General features: G+C 51.4%; 1 protein-coding gene across 1 annotated transcript in view; it reads right to left on the minus strand.

Moving 5' to 3' along the window:
- LOC133517293 (WD repeat-containing protein 19) overlaps positions 1–22266 on the minus strand; it is a 35461-nt gene that overhangs the window by 5349 nt on the left and 7846 nt on the right. The window contains 16 exon segments of the mRNA XM_061850534.1: positions 1783–1892; positions 2279–2372; positions 5450–5599; positions 5748–5856; positions 6529–6711; positions 6798–6941; positions 7502–8047; positions 10786–10983; positions 11547–11634; positions 12587–12798; positions 14678–14907; positions 15077–15153; positions 16480–16573; positions 16993–17115; positions 20465–20685; positions 21192–21442. Coding sequence (XP_061706518.1) covers positions 1783–1892; positions 2279–2372; positions 5450–5599; positions 5748–5856; positions 6529–6711; positions 6798–6941; positions 7502–8047; positions 10786–10983; positions 11547–11634; positions 12587–12798; positions 14678–14907; positions 15077–15153; positions 16480–16573; positions 16993–17115; positions 20465–20685; positions 21192–21442 — 2830 coding nt within the window.

A 22266-nucleotide genomic window follows, 5' to 3' on the forward strand; every position in this document is an offset into this window, starting at 1 on the left:
ATGGCGTCCTTTTGGAAATAAAGATGGCGGACGTCGTCATCATTTTTTTAAATAGTCGCCATGGGTGTTGTTTTCTGGGTTTTTGGGGGTGTAGATTTCAAAAATGGCATCTATTTTGAAAATAAAAATGGCGGACGTCACTTTTTGAAAAGGGTGTCGATGTGTGTAGCAGTGATGTCAACCATCTTTAATTCTAAAATGGACTCTATTTTTTAAATCCGCACCCCCTAAAAACTCCCAAAACTTTCGTAATCGGAACCACGAGGAACCTCGGAGATGACACCCATATCAATTTTGAGGAAAAATTAATGTCCGCCATCTTGGATTTCAAAATGGATGCCATTTTTATCATCGGAACCCCGAGGAACCTAGGAGATGACACCCATATCGATTTTTAAGAAAAAATATTGTCCGCCATTTTGGATTTCAAAATGGATGTCATTTTTGTAATCGGCACCCCGAGGACTCTCAAAAATAATTAAAACATCAAATACTAACAGAAGCAAGAAACCATTTCTTGCTTTTTAAATAAAGTTAAATAATTTCTTAAAATAAGCTATAAAACATGTCCGCCATTTTGAACTTAAAAATTGATATCATTATGATATATTTTTGTTTACACCGAAACAAACAATTAGCAAATGTCGTATGCAATATTTTAATTGTGCACAAATTGATTGATAATTACAAGACACGCGTCAGTCCCCAAAATTATATCCCTGAATACTAACAATGGCGTGTATGAAACTCAGGGACCGCCCCTCTCGCCCCCCGCCCCTCGCACCCCGCACGGTTGCCCTGTCTAGACGCCTTCGTCGACCGACTGTATTATTTATTAGACCGTGGTTCCGTTCGAAATGAAAAGTAGAACACTTAACTCAGCTAAAATAAATAGGTACCTTTACCCTTACTCGTACCCTTAATAAACAATCAACAATATATAACGGCACAGTAGCGCCCAACGTGGGGCTAGTATTCGTGCCCGTTGCCGAGACATGCAACAAGTAAACTCGAAGTTTCTACATCTAGATATATATACAGACATTGAGCGCGCCAGACACGTGCCGTGCATTTTGTTATTATTTAGAGTTGTCTGTCGGCGTCTGCGCGACCATGTAACGATAGATATGAATACGTTCATAGACACTGTATAGAAGAATATTATTAACACGGCACATGTCTGGCACGCTCAATGTCTGTAGATATAAAGCGACGTTTACCTATCTCCGTTCCTTACAAGTATACGTTCCTGACCAGTACATCTAACAAGTATTCGTACCTGAGCTCGATACTCTGATTGCATAAATTGCGCTCAGTCAATCTGGTGCAAGGCGAGCGAATACAGAAGCGACATTTACTTAGCGCAACGTTGGAATGGCGACCCACGTGGGACTAATATTTATACCTATCGCCGTTCCTTACAAGTACACGTTCGTCGTCGTCGATGATACAGAGAACTTACTAATAGTCGTAAAATGATTTCTTACTGTACTTTGATATAGAATACTTAAATAAGTTATTTTGTTAAGGTTATCACCTTACCAGATTTTTATTGTGTACTATTTATAATTATAATTAAGTGAATAATTACAAATTAATTAATATGGTCCTATTCTGCCTGAAACACAGGAACTCCTAGTTCAGGCATTTGTAAACTTTTCCTTATCCTTAATCCTTAGTCTTTAAGTGCTAACACTGTACTTATACTGTTTTCAATAAAATTATTTGTATTTGTATTTGTTGTATTTGTTCCTAACCAGTACATCGAACTAGTATTCGTACCTGTGCCCGATACTCTGGTTGCATGAGTACCCGCGCCCAGTGGTGCGCCTGGTGCTTCAGTCCAGCGCGCAAACACTCTATCACCGTCGATGTAAGAATTGACACTTGATCTGAATAATTAAAGACATTCTAATTAATAACACTTCTTAATCCTAAAACAGTTGAATCTTTTAGCTAAGCTTTTATAAACTGTATTTTTTATAAAGTTATAAAATTTAAAAAAAAAACTTTTTTATTAAATTTTGAAGTATTTGTGGGAACTTTTCTGTATTATTTTGGAATGACTCTAGTTCTTTAGCTACACTTCTGTGACACTTCTGTGCAACCGATTTTGAACAGATAATGGTTGTTGGTCAAAGTGCGCTGGTGTTTGGAGCAGTAAAAAAATTACAGGAGTGGAATTTAAAAATGGCGTAATTTGTCGATAAAATCATCGTACTACACGTGGTTAATGGCTACTCTAAACACATGTACAGATTATTATATTAATACGTACGCTGATGTGTAGGAAAGAAGCTGACGTCCTTGGCGGTTCGGCACAGCAGCTGCGCTGCCAGCTCATGCCGGCCGCGCCGCACATGAGTGCGCACCTGAACAATTTATAAAAAAATAGTCACAAAGATTTGGTTCGTAAAATAATTTTACAGTACATATGGTGCTACTTTTCCGCACGCGTGTGGGAATGAGCACTTTCCGTGTGTTTGAATGAGTTGCTACGTTGTATTGTAGTTCGGGCGATTTTCCGCAACTCGGCGACTGGCGTCTATTTTGCGTGACAAGGGGGGGTGGAGGGTTGGCTACTCTTGCCAGCCCAACTCCTCGAGGATTCCTCCGGATCCGGAAGGAAAAGTTTGATAGGATTCCAAAGAGCATATAATCACTACGTTTTAAGAGACGGGACTTCCATACTAGCGAGTGGAATCCCTTTGTTTCGCAAATCATTACCAAAATGTACGACAAAGAACTGTCAAAGAACCATAGTACCAACATAAGCAATTTAAATAGTGTAGTACGCTACACGTTTGCGTTTCTTATCGATATCGATAAAATGGGGAAGGTTGAAATATAGACTCTTGTCTACAAATTTTGTACTCGAAATCAAGTTAGGATCGAGTCCACATTTAAGTTGTATGTTATATAGTGGATAGTTCTATGAGTGGACTAATACGTGGTCGAGCTTAATGTGGACTCGATTTTTTTTAGAACACCTTGTTGTTATTCACCACTAGGAAGGATCAAAGTAGCACTTTTTTCCCTATTAGGAGGGATCACTTTTTTCCTCTTTTTGCATACTTCTTAGGTTAAATTATTTACTTTAATTACCATTAATTAAATTTATTTATTTATTTATTTGTACCATAATAATTTCCTCACAGGTGATGTGAAAAGCAGTATGTAAATTTATCACGCGGTAGCAAAAATATTTCCACCTTAGGGTGGTATTCCACCTATCCAATTTCTTGATCCAATGTCATTGCGTCTCACTCTGTCATTAATCAAAATGTGAGACGCAATACACATTGGACAAAGAAATTGCATAGGTGGAATACCACCCATAGGCGTTAACACTTGAATCCCTCACTACGCTAGGATTCTATTTTAGAATACCTCGTTACACTCAGATTGTAATTATAAAATCCTTCACTATTTTTTTTCTTTATTTTTTTTTATTAAAAGCACTATTTTTAAAATGATCTGCAGATACATGTTTCAATAAATGTAACTTTTCTATGGGAAGATGTATCAGGTCTTCGTTCCCAACAAATTTAACCCACTGCCTGCATCTGAAAACATACAGCCTTGGTTATGTACAGTTTATATTCCAAGTGTTTGCTAATGAGATGATCAACTGATTATTTAGCGCTAATATGAATCTATAAATCAAATCATATATGTTAAATAATGACCATTAATGCATAGATGATAGATAATTTTCCACTGAAAATCTTCGATGAATTAATTTTGTGTCATATTGCATGCAAGTTCTCAGGAAATTTCACATATTTTATTTAATTACTTACACTGATATACAAATAAACATACAATTATCGATAGTTTTAGTACATCCCTAGTTCACAACTAAAAATAATATAAAATATCTAATTTTCGATGTGTTTAAAGCCTGCTGCACCAAAATAAGGTCAAAAGTATCTAAAGGAATACCTACGCACCGCTCTTTATCCAAGGGAAATTTCGCCATAAAATCCCTTTTTTCGTGATTTTCTCGAGTGGCTCGCTTGCCACATATTTCACACTTAGTAAACCGTTTTCTCGGTGGCATTGTAACAAACTCGTTCTTTACTCTGATCACGGTTCACTATTTTCGATATTTTCACTAAATAATAAAGAAATTGCACGAAATACCCGAACAAAACATTGAAGCCTTCATAACAAACAAAACAATTAGGCTGACAGTTGACTTGATGTAAACTTGACAGAATAAATAGCACTGACGTTTTATTTTTCTTCGTTGGCAAAGATTTGCGAAACAAGTTCCATACAAAACTTATTTTGTTCCTAGTTGCGTCAGCCTGTAGGATTCCTCGAGTTGCTACGTTACCAATCATTTATTTTGAAATGTGACAGTTTCTTATATAGATTCTATGATAAACTAGCATTACTTAGTTTGCGTCTGGAACAGCGCCATCTACCAGGAAATTGGGACAACAAACTAAACACCGTGCATATGTCGAAACTTTAAAGAGCCATATGTACTGTAAAACGTTGTACGATACACGCGCGAATAGGTAATTCGCAACTCGTGTCGATTTAAAACACTCCCTTCAGTCGTGTTTTAATTTATCACCACTCGTTGGGAATTTCCTATTTTCTGCACTTGTACGCTAAATAACTATTATCAAATACTCGAGCCAATTTCCTTATTATTATTAGCCGGTCCCTGCTACACGCATTGAAAGACGGACTTTGTTCGATGTTTTTTTAATGCATTGTTTTACTATTATAAATGTCTATGTATATAAATCTGCTATATCAACATATATGATTCAAAAATGTTTAATTCTACTGCCAGTAGAAATACTAACTAATCCTGGTCATGGCACCAATTGTATAATTGATGAATTATATGATTGTAATACATCGATTACAACATTATGTCACTACCTGTGAGTTCCTATAATTGGCTTCCTGTATCTACTATATTTTTCTATGTTAATGTCACAGCTGTTGGATCTCCAAATAAATAAAAATAAAATTAACAAAGATACAAATGACTTGTTCTAAACTGGCAAAGAAAATTTCAAGTGTCCTATTTGTATCAACATATATAATCCAAAATATATATAGAACTTGAAATTGTATTACCAGTAGAAATACTAACTAATACTGGTCATGGCACCAATTATATAATCGATTAATTGTATGATTGTAATACATCGATTACAACATATATCCAAATCAAGGCATTTATTATTCTAATTAGACTTGTTCTAAACTCGCAAAGAAAATTTCAATTGTCTCATTTGTATTTTAGGCACAGAGTGGATGTATTATTTATAGTCTAGATTTAGCTAGGTAGGTAAAAAAAGGAACGTATTAGTAATGCGTTTATTTTAGTACCTACTAGACAGAAATAATTACAGGCGTGTTGTCCGGTAGGTCGAAATATTGGTACTGATACGCCTCCAAAAAATGTAAAATATCGTACCAGTATGTAGGCGTGCAGCGTGGCGGCGGCGTGGCGCATGTCGCGCGGCACGGCCAGGCCGCGCGCGCGCAGCGACACGCACATGGCGCGCAGCACGTCGCGCGCTGCGCGGTAGTTTCCGCTGCGACACTCCGCGCCCGCTATTATTACCTGTCACCAGAGAAAAGGGTTCAACTTGGGGAAAAGAAAAGTAAAAAAGCCTCGACAAAAATGTAACAGCGCGATCTGATTAGAACCTGTCTAAATTTTTTCACACATCCTTAAGTGGTTTTCTGTAAGTGTAGGTAAAGTAACTTACGGCAGTCTTTGCCGCCTCCGCAAACTGCCGCTTGGCCATGTAGAGCCGGAACAGATGTTTAGGCTCCCGTGGTGTACCATCCGTCTCGCCCAGTAGGTATTCTATCAGTCTGTGCAAATAATAATATTCATAAGGGTCAACACATGCAGATAAACTGAAATTCTCTCTTCTGTTTCCGAAAGCTAAGAATGCTGGAGCCTAAATTCTGTTTCAAGGTGAAAACAGCCAGTAAGTGGTTCTCCTAATAATCTGACCAACCTACTCGTGGGTCTCTCATCATCAGACTACAGTAGCATCTATAGCAATACTGATAGCCCCATCTCCCTCTCTCATTCTTGCTGTATTCATCAGAACTTGGCTAATGAGTGGTTCTAACCTCCTAGTGAGCCTCTCATCATCAGATGACCTCATCCTCCTCCCCGCGAGTCTTGAGCAGTTGGGACATTGCCTTGCTGTATTCACCGGAACTTGGCTAGTGGGTGGTTCTAACCTCCTAGTGAGCCTCTCATCAGAGGCCGCGACTGCATCAATAGCGATTCTGATGGTCTGATTCTCTTCCCCGCCAGTCTTCAGCAGGTGGGACATGGTCTTGCTGTATTCACCGGAACTTGGCTAGTGGGTGGTAGTGACAAACCTCCTAGTGAGCCTCTCATCATCAGAAACCGCGGCTGCATCAATAGCGATACTGATGGCCTCATCCTCCTCCTCGCCAGTCATGAGCAAGTGGGACATGGTCTTGCTATATACACTTGAACTTGGCTAGTAAATGATAGTGACTAACCTCCTAGTGAGTCTCTCATCATCAGAGGCCGCGGCTGCATCAATAGCGATGCTGATGGCCTCATCCTCCTCCCCGCCAGTCTTCAGCAGGTGGGACATGGCCTTGCTGTATTCCCCGGCGTGGAAGAAAAACTTGCCGGCTAGTAGGTGGTTCTTCTCGCCTTCAAAGTGGAGAGCCAATGACCTGGAGTGAATTGATCAATTCAAAAATGGCATTTGTTGAAATGATCAAAGCCTACGATCTGGCCACAACATACATATTGTTCCTACCTGAAATCCTCGGGCCTCGCCTGCGACGTCTGTATCAGGATCTCCCCGTACAGATGCAGCTTTCCATTCTTTCTAGCTAATTGGAAAGCCTCATCATAACATAGTGACATCACCAAAAACTTGATCGCTGATGATGGATCATCACTGTGGAGAAAATGATAACACATGTGTAAAATTTAATTTCGTGATCTAGGTATATCCGAATAGTTCAGATAGTAGGATAATATCTGAAATTTTTTAAAACTCTTAATATAATGGAAATAATGATTTTCGAAATCATACGACATTCTGATGTACCTATTCGGGATTTCCAAAACTTCCACATTCCCTAACATTAATACTATGAATTCTATTTCTTATAACTTTAAATCATTACAATACCTCTGAAGTAAAAAGTGTAATCGTCAAATTATCTAAATAAGGATCGAGTTTTATGGACACCTCGCCACTACAGAGTTCTCTTACCAAAAAAGTATTGTGTGACTTTTATGTATAGTCGCCATCAAATATATCGGAGAGGCCAAGGTGCTCACAAATATCTGAACACGCCTCTATTGTCAAGCCGTTAGAGTGCGTGTTCAGATATTTTTGAGCACCTCAGCCACTCCGATATGACTGATGGCGACTGTACTAAAGAACCACAATATTTTAACTAATATTGTGTATACAGGTGTCGACCTCAAGGACATTGACTTGACACTTACCTATTCTGGAAATAATTCGCCACCATTTTCGCCCCCTGCACGGACTTAGTTTCCTGAACCAGATTCACGGCCTCATCTATATCATCCAGCTTTTCCAAATTCAGCCTAATAGCCGCCTCATAGTCTCCCGCCTTAAGATATGACTTCAAAGCATCATGGTATCTCCCTTCGGCCTCTTTGGCTTTAGCGTACTGTATGTGAATGCTTGGTGAGTTGATTTTTGGGAGTAACGCTTCGACTTTCAACCAAGACTTGAGTTTTATATACAATGACGCAGCTTTCTCAGTGTTTCCAGCGTGGTCGTATAGCGCTGCTGCATGGTTGTACTGTTTCTCGTCTTCCAGCAGCTGGGCGCAGTCTTTAAGCAGTTCTATATCGTGTGCATGTTTCATGGCGGTGGTGACGCCTCGCATGACGTCGCCGCAGCGGACGGACATGCGCGCGATGCCGGCTTCGCACTTTTCGTTGTGTTCCTTGACTTTGGCGGTGCCGTCGTCGGGCATGATGCTCTGTTCGTAGAAGGACAGGGCCTCGTGGTAGTCAGCTCTGTTGGGGTTAGTTTAGTTATTAAAAATAATATCACAATCGAGGTGTTTTGGGTAACTAGTATACTCGTATTTAATATTCATGACGGTACTATGTATATGCGCTCATGGCTCAGTTTCATTGGTCGATAGGGCCCGTATGCGGGGTGCGGGAGATTTCCAACACGCATGCCATTATGAGTTTTACTAACTCTTAACTTCGACTTACTTTTCCTATTTGAAAATTATCTAAAACGATAACGATTTTAACATAATCGGGCCAAAACTCTAGAAGTTCAAGACGGCGTCCATTTTTGTAATTCTATTCCGTAGTTACGCAATTCCCGCAACGTTGTACAGTAAGCTGCACAAGATAACTGCTCCTCCCCCCCTCCATTCTCAACCTCAATTCTTAATTCCCAGTCAATTATCTCTACAGCTTATTGTACATGTGGTACTCACAGCAGCTCGGTGTGTCGCGCCCGGTACAGCGCGACCAGCGGCGCCGCCGCGGGGCAGGCCTGCAGCGCGAGGGTGTGCGCGGAGCCCCAGTCGCCGCTACAGTGTACATGTGGTACTCACAGCAGCTCGGTGTGTCGCGCCCGGTGCAGCGCGACCAGCGGCGCCGCCGCGGCGCAGGCCTGCAGCGCGAGGCAGGCCTGCAGCGCGAGGGTGTGCGCGGAACCCCAGTCGCCGCTACAGTGTACATGTGGTACTCACAGCAGCTCGGTGTGTCGCGCCCGGTGCAGCGCGACCAGCGGCGCCGCCGCGGGGCAGGCCTGCAGCGCGAGGGTGTGCGCGGAGCCCCAGTCGCCGCTACAGTGTACATGTGGTACTCACAGCAGCTCGGTGTGTCGCGCCCGGTGCAGCGCGACCAGCGGCGCCGCCGCGGGGCAGGCCTGCAGCGCGAGGGTGTGCGCGGAGCCCCAGTCGCCGCTACAGTGTACATGTGGTACTCACAGCAGCTCGGTGTGTCGCGCCCGGTGCAGCGCGACCAGCGGCGCCGCCGCGGGGCAGGCCTGCAGCGCGAGGGTGTGCGCGGAGCCCCAGTCGCCGCTACAGTGTACATGTGGTACTCACAGCAGCTCGGTGTGTCGCGCCCGGTGCAGCGCGACCAGCGGCGCCGCGGCGGGGCAGGCCTGCAGCGCGAGGGTGTGCGCGGAGCCCCAGTCGCCGCTACAGTGTACATGTGGTACTCACAGCAGCTCGGTGTGTCGCGCCCGGTGCAGCGCGACCAGCGGCGCCGCCGCGGGGCAGGCCTGCAGCGCGAGGGTGTGCGCGGAGCCCCAGTCGCCGCTACAGTGTACATGTGGTACTCACAGCAGCTCGGTGTGTCGCGCCCGGTGCAGCGCGACCAGCGGCGCCGCCGCGGGGCAGGCCTGCAGCGCGAGGGTGTGCGCGGAGCCCCAGTCGCCGCTACAGTGTACATGTGGTACTCACAGCAGCTCGGTGTGTCGCGCCCGGTGCAGCGCGACCAGCGGCGCCGCCGCGGGGCAGGCCTGCAGCGCGAGGGTGTGCGCGGAGCCCCAGTCGCCGCTACAGTGTACATGTGGTACTCACAGCAGCTCGGTGTGTCGCGCCCGGTGCAGCGCGACCAGCGGCGCCGCGGCGGGGCAGGCCTGCAGCGCGAGGGTGTGCGCGGAGCCCCAGTCGCCGCTACAGTGTACATGTGGTACTCACAGCAGCTCGGTGTGTCGCGCCCGGTGCAGCGCGACCAGCGGCGCCGCCGCGGGGCAGGCCTGCAGCGCGAGGGTGTGCGCGGAGCCCCAGTCGCCGCTACAGTGTACATGTGGTACTCACAGCAGCTCGGTGTGTCGCGCCCGGTGCAGCGCGACCAGCGGCGCCGCCGCGGGGCAGGCCTGCAGCGCGAGGGTGTGCGCGGAGCCCCAGTCGCCGCTACAGTGTACATGTGGTACTCACAGCAGCTCGGTGTGTCGCGCCCGGTGCAGCGCGACCAGCGGCGCCGCGGCGGGGCAGGCCTGCAGCGCGAGGGTGTGCGCGGAGCCCCAGTCGCCGCTACAGTGTACATGTGGTACTCACAGCAGCTCGGTGTGTCGCGCCCGGTGCAGCGCGACCAGCGGCGCCGCCGCGGGGCAGGCCTGCAGCGCGAGGGTGTGCGCGGAGCCCCAGTCGCCGCTACAGTGTACATGTGGTACTCACAGCAGCTCGGTGTGTCGCGCCCGGTGCAGCGCGACCAGCGGCGCCGCCGCGGGGCAGGCCTGCAGCGCGAGGGTGTGCGCGGAGCCCCAGTCGCCGCTACAGTGTACATGTGGTACTCACAGCAGCTCGGTGTGTCGCGCCCGGTGCAGCGCGACCAGCGGCGCCGCGGCGGGGCAGGCCTGCAGCGCGAGGGTGTGCGCGGAGCCCCAGTCGCCGCTACAGTGTACATGTGGTACTCACAGCAGCTCGGTGTGTCGCGCCCGGTGCAGCGCGACCAGCGGCGCCGCGGCGGGGCAGGCCTGCAGCGCGAGGGTGTGCGCGGAGCCCCAGTCGCCGCTACAGTGTACATGTGGTACTCACAGCAGCTCGGTGTGTCGCGCCCGGTGCAGCGCGACCAGCGGCGCCGCGGCGGGGCAGGCCTGCAGCGCGAGGGTGTGCGCGGAGCCCCAGTCGCCGCTACAGTGTACATGTGGTACTCACAGCAGCTCGGTGTGTCGCGCCCGGTGCAGCGCGACCAGCGGCGCCGCGGCGGGGCAGGCCTGCAGCGCGAGGGTGTGCGCGGAGCCCCAGTCGCCGCTACAGTGTACATGTGGTACTCACAGCAGCTCGGTGTGTCGCGCCCGGTGCAGCGCGACCAGCGGCGCCGCGGCGGGGCAGGCCTGCAGCGCGAGGGTGTGCGCGGAGCCCCAGTCGCCTCGGGCGCAGTGCAGCTCCAGCGCCTGTAGGGCGCCGTTGGGCGCTCCTTCTAACCAGCGCGCCGCCGCCTCGCCTTGGTTAAGACACGCCGACAAGACGCCGCTGGACGTGCAAAACATTTACGAAAAATAAGTGGAAGAAATTCAAAACAATTTTACAATCAACGTTAGAAGTTGGTAGAAGTTTAAGGGGGTGAGGTATTATCGAACATTTTAGCCATAAATGTCTGAAATTAAATACTTTTTTTTATCAATGTCACAGAATTTGTAAGTTAGTTAATAGTACCCCAATATTTTGTCACGCAAAATAGGCGCCAGTCGTCGAGTTGCGGAAAATCGCCCGTACTACAATACAATACAATACCCCAATATTTTTTTCCTAAATTTAGATATTTTTCAAGCGATGTGAATTAAACGTTACTGTATCCTCCTAAGGCCCATCATAGAAATGAAAAATCCAGACTGTGCCACTAAAATTTAAACCTATCGTGCAGCGAAAATGTAGTGTTTTGTTTGAAAATTTAGCGAAACAAAACAAATGCGACTCTATTCCAACTAAATATGATTTAAATTCCATCGAACTGACTATAGGTAGGACCTTGGACCTTAGGAGGGTATGTAAACATAAATTGCTAACGTATGATCTGAAAAAAAAGAAAGTCTTACCACAAAATGGACAGATCTTCAATATGCAACGCGTCCTCCAATGCCCATACCATAGCCACGTCACTCAACCGCGTGTACACGCGAATTGCTGAAAATGAAGATTATACTTAACACTGCGAAGAATATGTTGTTCTAGAGAATTACGGGAATAAGGTAAGACGAACACCGGGGCAAGAATAACACTTTATGTACTAGTCATAGTGTTTGTCTTGCCTCTAGCAAAATAAACTATTCTTACCCCATCTCACCTTACCACATTATAACCGAGCGCGTTTGGCATATATGTCGTAACCAAATATTAAAATATATCATTTCATGATATGGCAATCATTTCATGCAATAATCGGTATATATATTTACACATATACATGAGCTCCCCCCTTACAACGCGATGGTATGGTTGACGAATCGCTAACCTGCAGAAATCATCCTAAAATCTATCTACACAAAGCCGTACTCCGCATTAAGCTCAGCTATGGCCACTTCTCCTAACATTCTCCAGAGGCCTTCTTCGTTGACAGCATCAGAAAACAGCCAAGCTTCGTTGAACCGTTTCAGCAGCAGAAGCTTCTCGATATGTTTCCTTTGGCTGTCAAGACATTGAGCAGCTAATATCAACCGAATATAAATTGATCTACACTAGGTCCTCACGGAACTCCGCGTTAAGCCCGGCTACGGCCGTTTCTTTCAGCTTTCTCCACAAGCCTTCTTCGTCGACAGCATCACAGAACAACCAAGCTCCGTTGAATCGCCTCAGCAGTAGAACTTTCTTGATACGTTTCCCTTGGTTGGCGAGACGCTAACCTGCCAAAATCAACCTTAAGTCTACCTACACATGGTCCTCACCGAACTCCGCGTTAGGCTCAGCTATTGCCGCTTCTCCTAGCTTTCTCCACAGGCCTTCTTCGTCAACAGCATCACAGAACAACTAAGCTTCGTTGAACCATCTCAGCAGTAGAACTTTCTTGATACGTTTCCCTTGGTTGGCAAGACGCTAACCTGCCAAAATCAACCCAAGTCAATCTACACAAGGTCCTCACCGAACTCCGCATTAAGCTCAGCTATGGCTGCTTCTCCCAGCTTTCTCCACAGGCCCTCTTCGTCGACAGCATCACAGAACAACCAAGCTTCGTTGAACCGTCTCAGCAGTAGAAGTTTCTCGATATGTTTCCGTTGGTTCGCGAGGCGTTTCTCAGGGTCCGGGTCGGCCAGCCCGCTCGTGTTGTGTGAGTCGAGGGGGATTTTCAGCACACTAGAAAGTGAGTTTTATTCAAAGATGAATAGAGTCGATAAATGAACTAAAAGCTTCACCAGAAGCCCAGCCCAGAAGCATTCATTGTGTTTTTTGAATTTGGAACTTTGTCTTATATAATATAAAAGTTAAAGTAAAATTTTGGAATAAGGCCTTTAAGAGGGGCCCTGGGACTCAGGAGGTTACCTATCCTTTATCCTTTGAGAGTATACCTATACTCTCTTAATCAAGTTGTGTTGATTATGTTTTACAGTATAAGGAAGGTGTCTTTTTAGACCAATAGTCCAATTACGAATATTTTATAATTCATGTTCGAAATTGGACTACACGTTAAAATCGGTGTACACTGCCATAACACCTCACCCAGATTAGCTAGTTCTGCTGGTAACTGTAAAATAACAAGCTGGGTACGAGTGTCAGTTAGTTTCACGTATAGCTTACAGTACTTATTTATAGGACGGTTTGGTGCCGCGCTCAGGTAGCAGGTGTGGACAGCGACTAACGCTCCCTGCGGGCCGTAGCAGTAGACGTCGCCAGAGAACAGTAAGTGCGGCGCCGCGCTCGGGCAGTAAGGTGGACAGCGACTCACGCTCCCTGCGGGCCGTAACAGTAGACGTCGCCAGAGAACAGTAAGTGCGGCGCCGCGCTCGGGCAGTAAGGTGGACAGCGACTCACGCTCCCTGCGGGCCGTAACAGTAGACGTCGCCAGAGAACAGTAAGTGCGGCGCCGCGCTCGGGCAGTAAGGTGGACAGCGACTCACGCTCCCTGCGGGCCGTAGCAGTAGACGTCGCCAGAGAACAGTATGAGCGGCGCCGCGCTCGGGCAGTAAGGTGGACAGCGACTCACGCTCCCTGCGGGCCGTAGCAGTAGACGTCGCCAGAGAACAGTATGAGCGGCGCCGCGCTCGGGCAGTAAGGTGGACAGCGACTCACGCTCCCTGCGGGCCGTAGCAGTAGACGTCGCCAGAGAACAGTATGAGCGGCGCCGCGCTCGGGCAGTAAGGTGGACAGCGACTCACGCTCCCTGCGGGCCGTAACAGTAGACGTCGCCAGAGAACAGTATAAGCGGCGCCGCGCTCGGGCAGTAAGGTGGACAGCGACTCACGCTCCCTGCGGGCCGTAGCAGTAGACGACGCCAGAGAACAGTATGAGCGGCGCCGCGCTCGGGCAGTAAGGTGGACAGCGACTCACGCTCCCTGCGGGCCGTAGCAGTAGACGTCGCCAGAGAACAGTATGAGCGGCGCCGCGCTCGGGCAGTAAGGTGGACAGCGACTCACGCTCCCTGCGGGCCGTAGCAGTAGACGTCGCCAGAGAACAGTATGAGCGGCGCCGCGCTCGGGCAGTAAGGTGGACAGCGACTCACGCTCCCTGCGGGCCGTAGCAGTAGACGTCGCCAGAGAACAGTATGAGCGGCGCCGCGCTCGGGCAGTAAGGTGGACAGCGACTCACGCTCCCTGCGGGCCGTAACAGTAGACGTCGCCAGAGAACAGTATGAGCGGCGCCGCGCTCGGGCAGTAAGGTGGACAGCGACTCACGCTCCCTGCGGGCCGTAGCAGTAGACGTCGCCAGAGAACAGTATGAGCGGCGCCGCGCTCGGGCAGTAAGGTGGACAGCGACTCACGCTCCCTGCGGGCCGTAGCAGTAGACGTCGCCAGAGAACAGTATGAGCGGCGCCGCGCTCGGGCAGTAAGGTGGACAGCGACTCACGCTCCCTGCGGGCCGTAGCAGTAGACGTCGCCAGAGAACAGTATGAGCGGCGCCGCGCTCGGGCAGTAAGGTGGACAGCGACTCACGCTCCCTGCGGGCCGTAGCAGTAGACGTCGCCAGAGAACAGTATGAGCGGCGCCGCGCTCGGGCAGTAAGGTGGACAGCGACTCACGCTCCCTGCGGGCCGTAGCAGTAGACGTCGCCAGAGAACAGTAAGAGCGGCGCCGTGTCGGGCGACACGGCGGTGGTGTGGACGAGCGTCGCGTGCGGGCCCGCGGTGCCGTGCGCGCTCAGGTAGCAGGTGTGGACGGCGCCCGGGGTGTGCACGGCGAACACGTTGCGCTCGGAGAGGCAGATATCCCAAATTACGCCCCTAGAACGTATATCCTCAAGTTAGGTAAGCTTGGCTCTCCAAACGTTTTGACCCGCGGGTTTCCGCTTCTTATTCGCGAGCTGGATTGGAGTATAAACATTATTTGAGGCTAATTATCACAGCAATTTATTGATGCTATTTTTTATATTTAATTGTTGTGAATCGATGTTACTTGATGGGTCCGGAGACGTTGGGCACGGCACACATGTCGCCGGACGCGGGGCAGTACACCAGCACGCGGCGCCGCTCGTCCACTATGCAGGCGCGGGTCCCGCCTGCAATGTTATAATAGGGTTCAAAACTGCTAATTGCTCTCTTCACCACGGTCCAACAAGTAAATTATTAACCATCATTAAATATTGACAGGTACCATCATTACTTATCGACCCAAAAATGTACAGGAAATTGTCAGTGACAGGCAAGAATATAGAATCTACTCTACTGTGTAAGACGTGTGGTGGGCGGGGAGAAATGACAGAAGGGGATAGTCTTATGGAACTTTCAATAGGAGTAGCCGAGAAAGCGCTGTTATTGTTAGTCTGTCTCACTTTTCATGCCCACCGGTTCCCTGAGTCCTGACCAAATTACGTAAGTAGGTTAATTTTGGTATGTTGTCAGGAATGTTACGCGTCTTTAATTCCGTCGCATTGCATATGTTCTGTCCCTCACGTGTGTGCCCGTATGACCCATCTACAGAAAATCCTATATCTATGGTGTCACGTGTGTAGTGAAATAGTTCCCAGTAGGCGCTTGGAATAGTATCTAGCAAATTGTTAGCTCTAATATCCATGACCTTTGAGTTCTCGATGGCAACCAAGAGAATATACTAGTGTGGTGAATAGTAGAGTGTCTTAAAGAATTAAAAGCGACATTCGGCTGTAAACTATGAAACTTCCCGTACAAAAATAAGTAGGCAAATAAGGAGTAGGTAAGTAAGGTAGGTAAACGGTGACATATGATTTGGTGTCCGTCTTTTGTAATTTTTACTTATTGTGCAATAAATTCTCAAATAAATAAACTAGTGGCTCTGGGAGGTGTAGACCTCGCGTGACATTCATAAGCTTAAAAAATTATTAAACAAAATATACTTAATTCTTTGAGCGAAAAAGCGCTGGTGGCCTAGCGGTAAGAGCGTGCGACTTGCAATCCGGAGGTCGCGGGTTCAAACCCTGGCTCGTACCAATGAGTTTTTCGGAACTTACGTACGAAATATCATTTGATATTTACCAGTCGCTTTTCGGTGAAGGAAAACATCGTGAGGAAACCGGACTAATCCCAACAAGGCCTAGTTTACCCCTCTGGGTTGGAAGGTCAGATGGCAGTCGCTTTCGTAAAAACTAGTGCCTATGCCAAATCTTGGGATTAGTTGTCAAGCGGACCCCAGGCTCCCATGAGCCGTGGCAAAATGCCGGGACAACGCGAGGAAGAAGAAGAAGAAGAAGACTTAATTCTTTGAGCCATTATCACAGCGTAGACGCAATGGTCTTAAGTGTCTTAGACGCTAATGGCAATTTTGCAGTTTTCCCAAAAAACAAAAAACCAGAAAAAAACTATTTAACTACAGAATCCGCCCACCGAATTTAAGCTAAAAAAAAACGAACCTATATCGCAGTAGACGTTACGTATCCCACAGGTATGTTTGTAGCGGACGGAGCTACGCCATTCCTCGAGGCCGAAATATTCAATGTGGCCTTGCTGTTAACAGAAAAATATTAATTTGATTAATGTATAGCTACTTACACTACCGGTTTAAACTTTAAGTTCATTCTATGTCGTCGGTCTTAATCTGAAAAGTTGAGAAGCTGACACAATTACTTACGACGGTCATGATGGCGTCATGCGCACATGATTAATACACCCACTTAGTTGATGATTTCTAGGTATAGGAGTTTTTTTTCCCGTCACAATGCTTTTTTGCATAAACGCTCAGTATAATAATCATCGAGTTGAAACGTTGAAAATGTAGAAAATGTAGAAATTGACACATTTCAGGTGTTGTAAACGTAATGATCACAAAATACAAAAAAAAAAATCTAAACGTTAGTAAAGCTCTGTTATGAAAGGATAGGTGAAAGATAACGATAGTATTATGTCATATGTGCCAGGGTACTCACGTCAGTGACAAATGTGAAGAAATCGCTGGTGAGCTGTATGTCCGTGATGACGGCATCTTGCATGTGAGGCTCGGGGAACGTTATAGAGTCCCGCTCCGCGTTCTCGGGGTCTGGAGGCTCGATCTGCCGACAAAAGTTACTTAATAAAAAAAAAGTTAATTCATAATATTAAAACTGAAACACTTGCACTTATTTTGTAAATAAGAACATTATACAAGATATAGTAGGGAAATTCGCGCTAGTATTTGGTAACTTCAACTTCTACATTTATTCAGGAAATAGGCCACAAGGGCACTTCTACACGTCAACATGGAATTTAAACTAAAGTATTATTATTACTTAGAGATATATAAAGTATCTTAATGTCGAATTACAAAGCAGCGCGTCCACGGCGGCGGGGAGCTGCCGCTGCGCGGGCACGCCGCCGCCCAGCGGGTACAGCCGGGCGTGTTGTGACCTGGTGCCACTCACCTTGTGCAGCACGGCGCGGCCGGCGCACAGCGCGGCGCAGTGCTCCCCGGCGGCGCGCAGCGCGTCCACGGCGGCGGGGAGCTGCCGCTGCGCGGGCACGCCGCCGCCCAGCGGGTACAGCCGGGCGTGTTGTGACCTGGTGCCACTCACCTTGTGCAGCACGGCGCGGCCGGCGCACAGCGCGGCGCAGTGCTCCCCGGCGGCGCGCAGCGCGTCCACGGCGGCGGGGAGCTGCCGCTGCGCGGGCACGCCGCCGCCCAGCGGGTACAGCCGGGCGTGTTGTGACCTGGTGCCACTCACCTTGTGCAGCACGGCGCGGCCGGCGCACAGCGCGGCGCAGTGCTCCCCGGCGGCGCGCAGCGCGTCCACGGCGGCGGGGAGCTGCCGCTGCGCGGGCACGCCGCCGCCCAGCGGGTACAGCCGGGCGTGTTGTGACCTGGTGCCACTCACCTTGTGCAGCACGGCGCGGCCGGCGCACAGCGCGGCGCAGTGCTCCCCGGCGGCGCGCAGCGCGTCCACGGCGGCGGGGAGCTGCCGCTGCGCGGGCACGCCGCCGCCCAGCGGGTACAGCCGGGCGTGTTGTGACCTGGTGCCACTCACCTTGTGCAGCACGGCGCGGCCGGCGCACAGCGCGGCGCAGTGCTCCCCGGCGGCGCGCAGCGCGTCCACGGCGGCGGGGAGCTGCCGCTGCGCGGGCACGCCGCCGCCCAGCGGGTACAGCCGGGCGTGTTGTGACCTGGTGCCACTCACCTTGTGCAGCACGGCGCGGCCGGCGCACAGCGCGGCGCAGTGCTCCCCGGCGGCGCGCAGCGCGTCCACGGCGGCGGGGAGCTGCCGCTGCGCGGGCACGCCGCCGCCCAGCGGGTACAGCCGGGCGTGTTGTGACCTGGTGCCACTCACCTTGTGCAGCACGGCGCGGCCGGCGCACAGTGCGGCGCAGTGCTCCCCGGCGGCGCGCAGCGCGTCCACGGCGGCGGGGAGCTGCCGCTGCGCGGGCACGCCGCCGCCCAGCGGGTACAGCCGGGCGTGTTGTGACCTGGTGCCACTCACCTTGTGCAGCACGGCGCGGCCGGCGCACAGCGCGGCGCAGTGCTCCCCGGCGGCGCGCAGCGCGTCCACGGCGGCGGGGAGCTGCCGCTGCGCGGGCACGCCGCCGCCCAGCGGGTACAGCCGGGCGTGTTGTGACCTGGTGCCACTCACCTTGTGCAGCACGGCGCGGCCGGCGCACAGCGCGGCGCAGTGCTCCCCGGCGGCGCGCAGCGCGTCCACGGCGGCGGGGAGCTGCCGCTGCGCGGGCACGCCGCCGCCCAGCGGGTACAGCCGGGCGTGTTGTGACCTGGTGCCACTCACCTTGTGCAGCACGGCGCGGCCGGCGCACAGCGCGGCGCAGTGCTCCCCGGCGGCGCGCAGCGCGTCCACGGCGGCGGGGAGCTGCCGCTGCGCGGGCACGCCGCCGCCCAGCGGGTACAGCCGGGCGTGTTGTGACCTGGTGCCACTCACCTTGTGCAGCACGGCGCGGCCGGCGCACAGCGCGGCGCAGTGCTCCCCGGCGGCGCGCAGCGCGTCCACGGCGGCGGGGAGCTGCCGCTGCGCGGGCACGCCGCCGCCCAGCGGGTACAGCCGGGCGTGTTGTGACCTGGTGCCACTCACCTTGTGCAGCACGGCGCGGCCGGCGCACAGCGCGGCGCAGTGCTCCCCGGCGGCGCGCAGCGCGTCCACGGCGGCGGGGAGCTGCCGCTGCGCGGGCACGCCGCCGCCCAGCGGGTACAGCCGGGCGTGTTGTGACCTGGTGCCACTCACCTTGTGCAGCACGGCGCGGCCGGCGCACAGCGCGGCGCAGTGCTCCCCGGCGGCGCGCAGCGCGTCCACGGCGGCGGGGAGCTGCCGCTGCGCGGGCACGCCGCCGCCCAGCGGGTACAGCCGGGCGTGTTGTGACCTGGTGCCACTCACCTTGTGCAGCACGGCGCGGCCGGCGCACAGCGCGGCGCAGTGCTCCCCGGCGGCGCGCAGCGCGTCCACGGCGGCGGGGAGCTGCCGCTGCGCGGGCACGCCGCCGCCCAGCGGGTACAGCCGGGCGTGTTGTGACCTGGTGCCACTCACCTTGTGCAGCACGGCGCGGCCGGCGCACAGCGCGGCGCAGTGCTCCCCGGCGGCGCGCAGCGCGTCCACGGCGGCGGGGAGCTGCCGCTGCGCGGGCACGCCGCCGCCCAGCGGGTACAGCCGGGCGTGTTGTGACCTGGTGCCACTCACCTTGTGCAGCACGGCGCGGCCGGCGCACAGCGCGGCGCAGTGCTCCCCGGCGGCGCGCAGCGCGTCCACGGCGGCGGGGAGCTGCCGCTGCGCGGGCACGCCGCCGCCCAGCGGGTACAGCCGGGCGTGTTGTGACCTGGTGCCACTCACCTTGTGCAGCACGGCGCGGCCGGCGCACAGCGCGGCGCAGTGCTCCCCGGCGGCGCGCAGCGCGTCCACGGCGGCGGGGAGCTGCCGCTGCGCGGGCACGCCGCCGCCCAGCGGGTACAGCCGGGCGTGTTGTGACCTGGTGCCACTCACCTTGTGCAGCACGGCGCGGCCGGCGCACAGCGCGGCGCAGTGCTCCCCGGCGGCGCGCAGCGCGTCCACGGCGGCGGGGAGCTGCCGCTGCGCGGGCCCGCCGCCGCCCCAGCGGGGACAGCCGGGCGTGTTGTGACCTGGTGCCACTCACCTTGTGCAGCACGGCGCGGCCGGCGCACAGCGCGGCGCAGTGCTCCCCGGCGGCGCGCAGCGCGTCCACGGCGGCGGGGAGCTGCCGCTGCGCGGGCACGCCGCCGCCCAGCGGGTACAGCCGGGCGTGTTGTGACCTGGTGCCACTCACCTTGTGCAGCACGGCGCGGCCGGCGCACAGCGCGGCGCAGTGCTCCCCGGCGGCGCGCAGCGCGTCCACGGCGGCGGGGAGCTGCCGCTGCGCGGGCACGCCGCCGCCCAGCGGGTACAGCCGGGCGTGTTGTGACCTGGTGCCACTCACCTTGTGCAGCACGGCGCGGCCGGCGCACAGCGCGGCGCAGTGCTCCCCGGCGGCGCGCAGCGCGTCCACGGCGGCGGGGAGCTGCCGCTGCGCGGGCACGCCGCCGCCCAGCGGGTACAGCCAGGCGTGCGCGTCGCGCGCGCTGATCACGTGCGAGGCGCCCAGCGCCAGCAGCTGCGGCTCCAGGGGTAGCGCGTACGTCGCCAACACTGTCGGCTCCGCTGCAACGAGTACTACAATTAGGGCGAGGAAACCGTTGAAAGAAAACATTTAGAGTCGCAAAACAAAATGTACAGCGGCAAAAAAACACACAATCACAATACGGTGAAATCGAATAGGGAATTTACTATATTATGCAAAAAATATTTATTACAAATATTTCTTACATCGTGCATGACTAGCACTAAAATAATTGAAGAAGATGTAAACTGTATGTAATTATTTTTCGACACAAATTCATGGGCGTAGGCAAGTAGAAGCTCAAATTTTACATACAATGTATGGCCCACGGCCTCTGTCACCCCTAGGCCTCCGGCGATATCAAGCGGGAATCAGACAGTAAATGTGTTAAAATAACATATCACTAAGTAAAACTCACATTTAGCCTCATCGCCGACAGGGATACATTGGTACAGCGTAGCTTCAGACAGGCTCGTCAGTGTGATGACCCTAGTCCCATAGACCGCGTACAAGCACGCTAGGGTTGTCACGTACTCATAATACTCACATTTAGCCTCCTCGTCGCCGACAGGGATACATTGGTACAGCGTAGCCTCCGACAGGCTCGTGAGGGTGACGACCCTCGTGCCGTAGGCCGCGTACAAGGCCGGCAGGGTTGTCACGTAGACGGAGAGGTAGGCGCGGCCGGCGGCGGCCAGCAGGCGCCCGTCGGCGCTCCAGGCGCAGCGCTCGGCGCCGCCGGGGGGCAGCACGGAGCCCGACACTTCGCCGTTGTTCCACACTGATATCAGCTTCAGACTGGAACAGATTTTTTTAATTAACAGGTTCGTGTTCTTCTCTCACTCTGATTGAGCGTAAGAGTGAGCGAGATGGATGTGCGTGCTCGGGACAGCAATATCATGTTTTTGTTTTTTTTTAAAGTTTCAAAAAAAAGCAATCAATGAGTTCAGTTACTTGAGAAAGGTGATGTCTAATTTGTTAAAGTTTTGTGTAAGTGCGAAACCAGGGCGGGTCGCTCGTGAAACTCATCGCGAAGTTTACAGCTCAGGCTCACAGGGCCACTAGTTTTTTTTTTTTTTTTTTTTTTTTTTTAATCTCTGCTGTGACATTAACATAGAAAAATATAGTAGATACAGAAAGCCAATTATAGGAACTCACAGGTAGTGACATAATACTAAACTAAGATTACGCACTATTGCGACCACATATGTGAACAAAGCGAATACAAATGATACTTAATAAGGATAATGTGGAAGTTCAAAATACTAATTAACTTAGTAACATAATGGAGGTCTAAGGTAAAAGTATAAATAATAAATAAGTAAGTAATAGGATTTAGGTATTTATGTTTTATATTGCTCTAATTTTGGTAATATCGCTCGCAGACGTATCTACTCGGTACAAAAATTTGTCTGTAACAGAAGATTGAATACAGATTTCACATGAGAAAGTTCGTGATCACGACATCATGTGGTCAAGTCAAAATATTCTCCTATTATTTGTATAAGAATTCAAGCCTTGGAGATCCTTTACATCACTAAGCATAATTTTATGATCTTTTTTATAATTATATTTTATCTCTAACACTTAGAATCTTTTACATCTCTAAAGAATTTTAGTAT

This window comes from Cydia pomonella, chromosome 4 (assembly GCF_033807575.1).
Source record: "Cydia pomonella isolate Wapato2018A chromosome 4, ilCydPomo1, whole genome shotgun sequence".
Taxonomy (NCBI): Eukaryota; Metazoa; Arthropoda; class Insecta; order Lepidoptera; family Tortricidae; genus Cydia; species Cydia pomonella.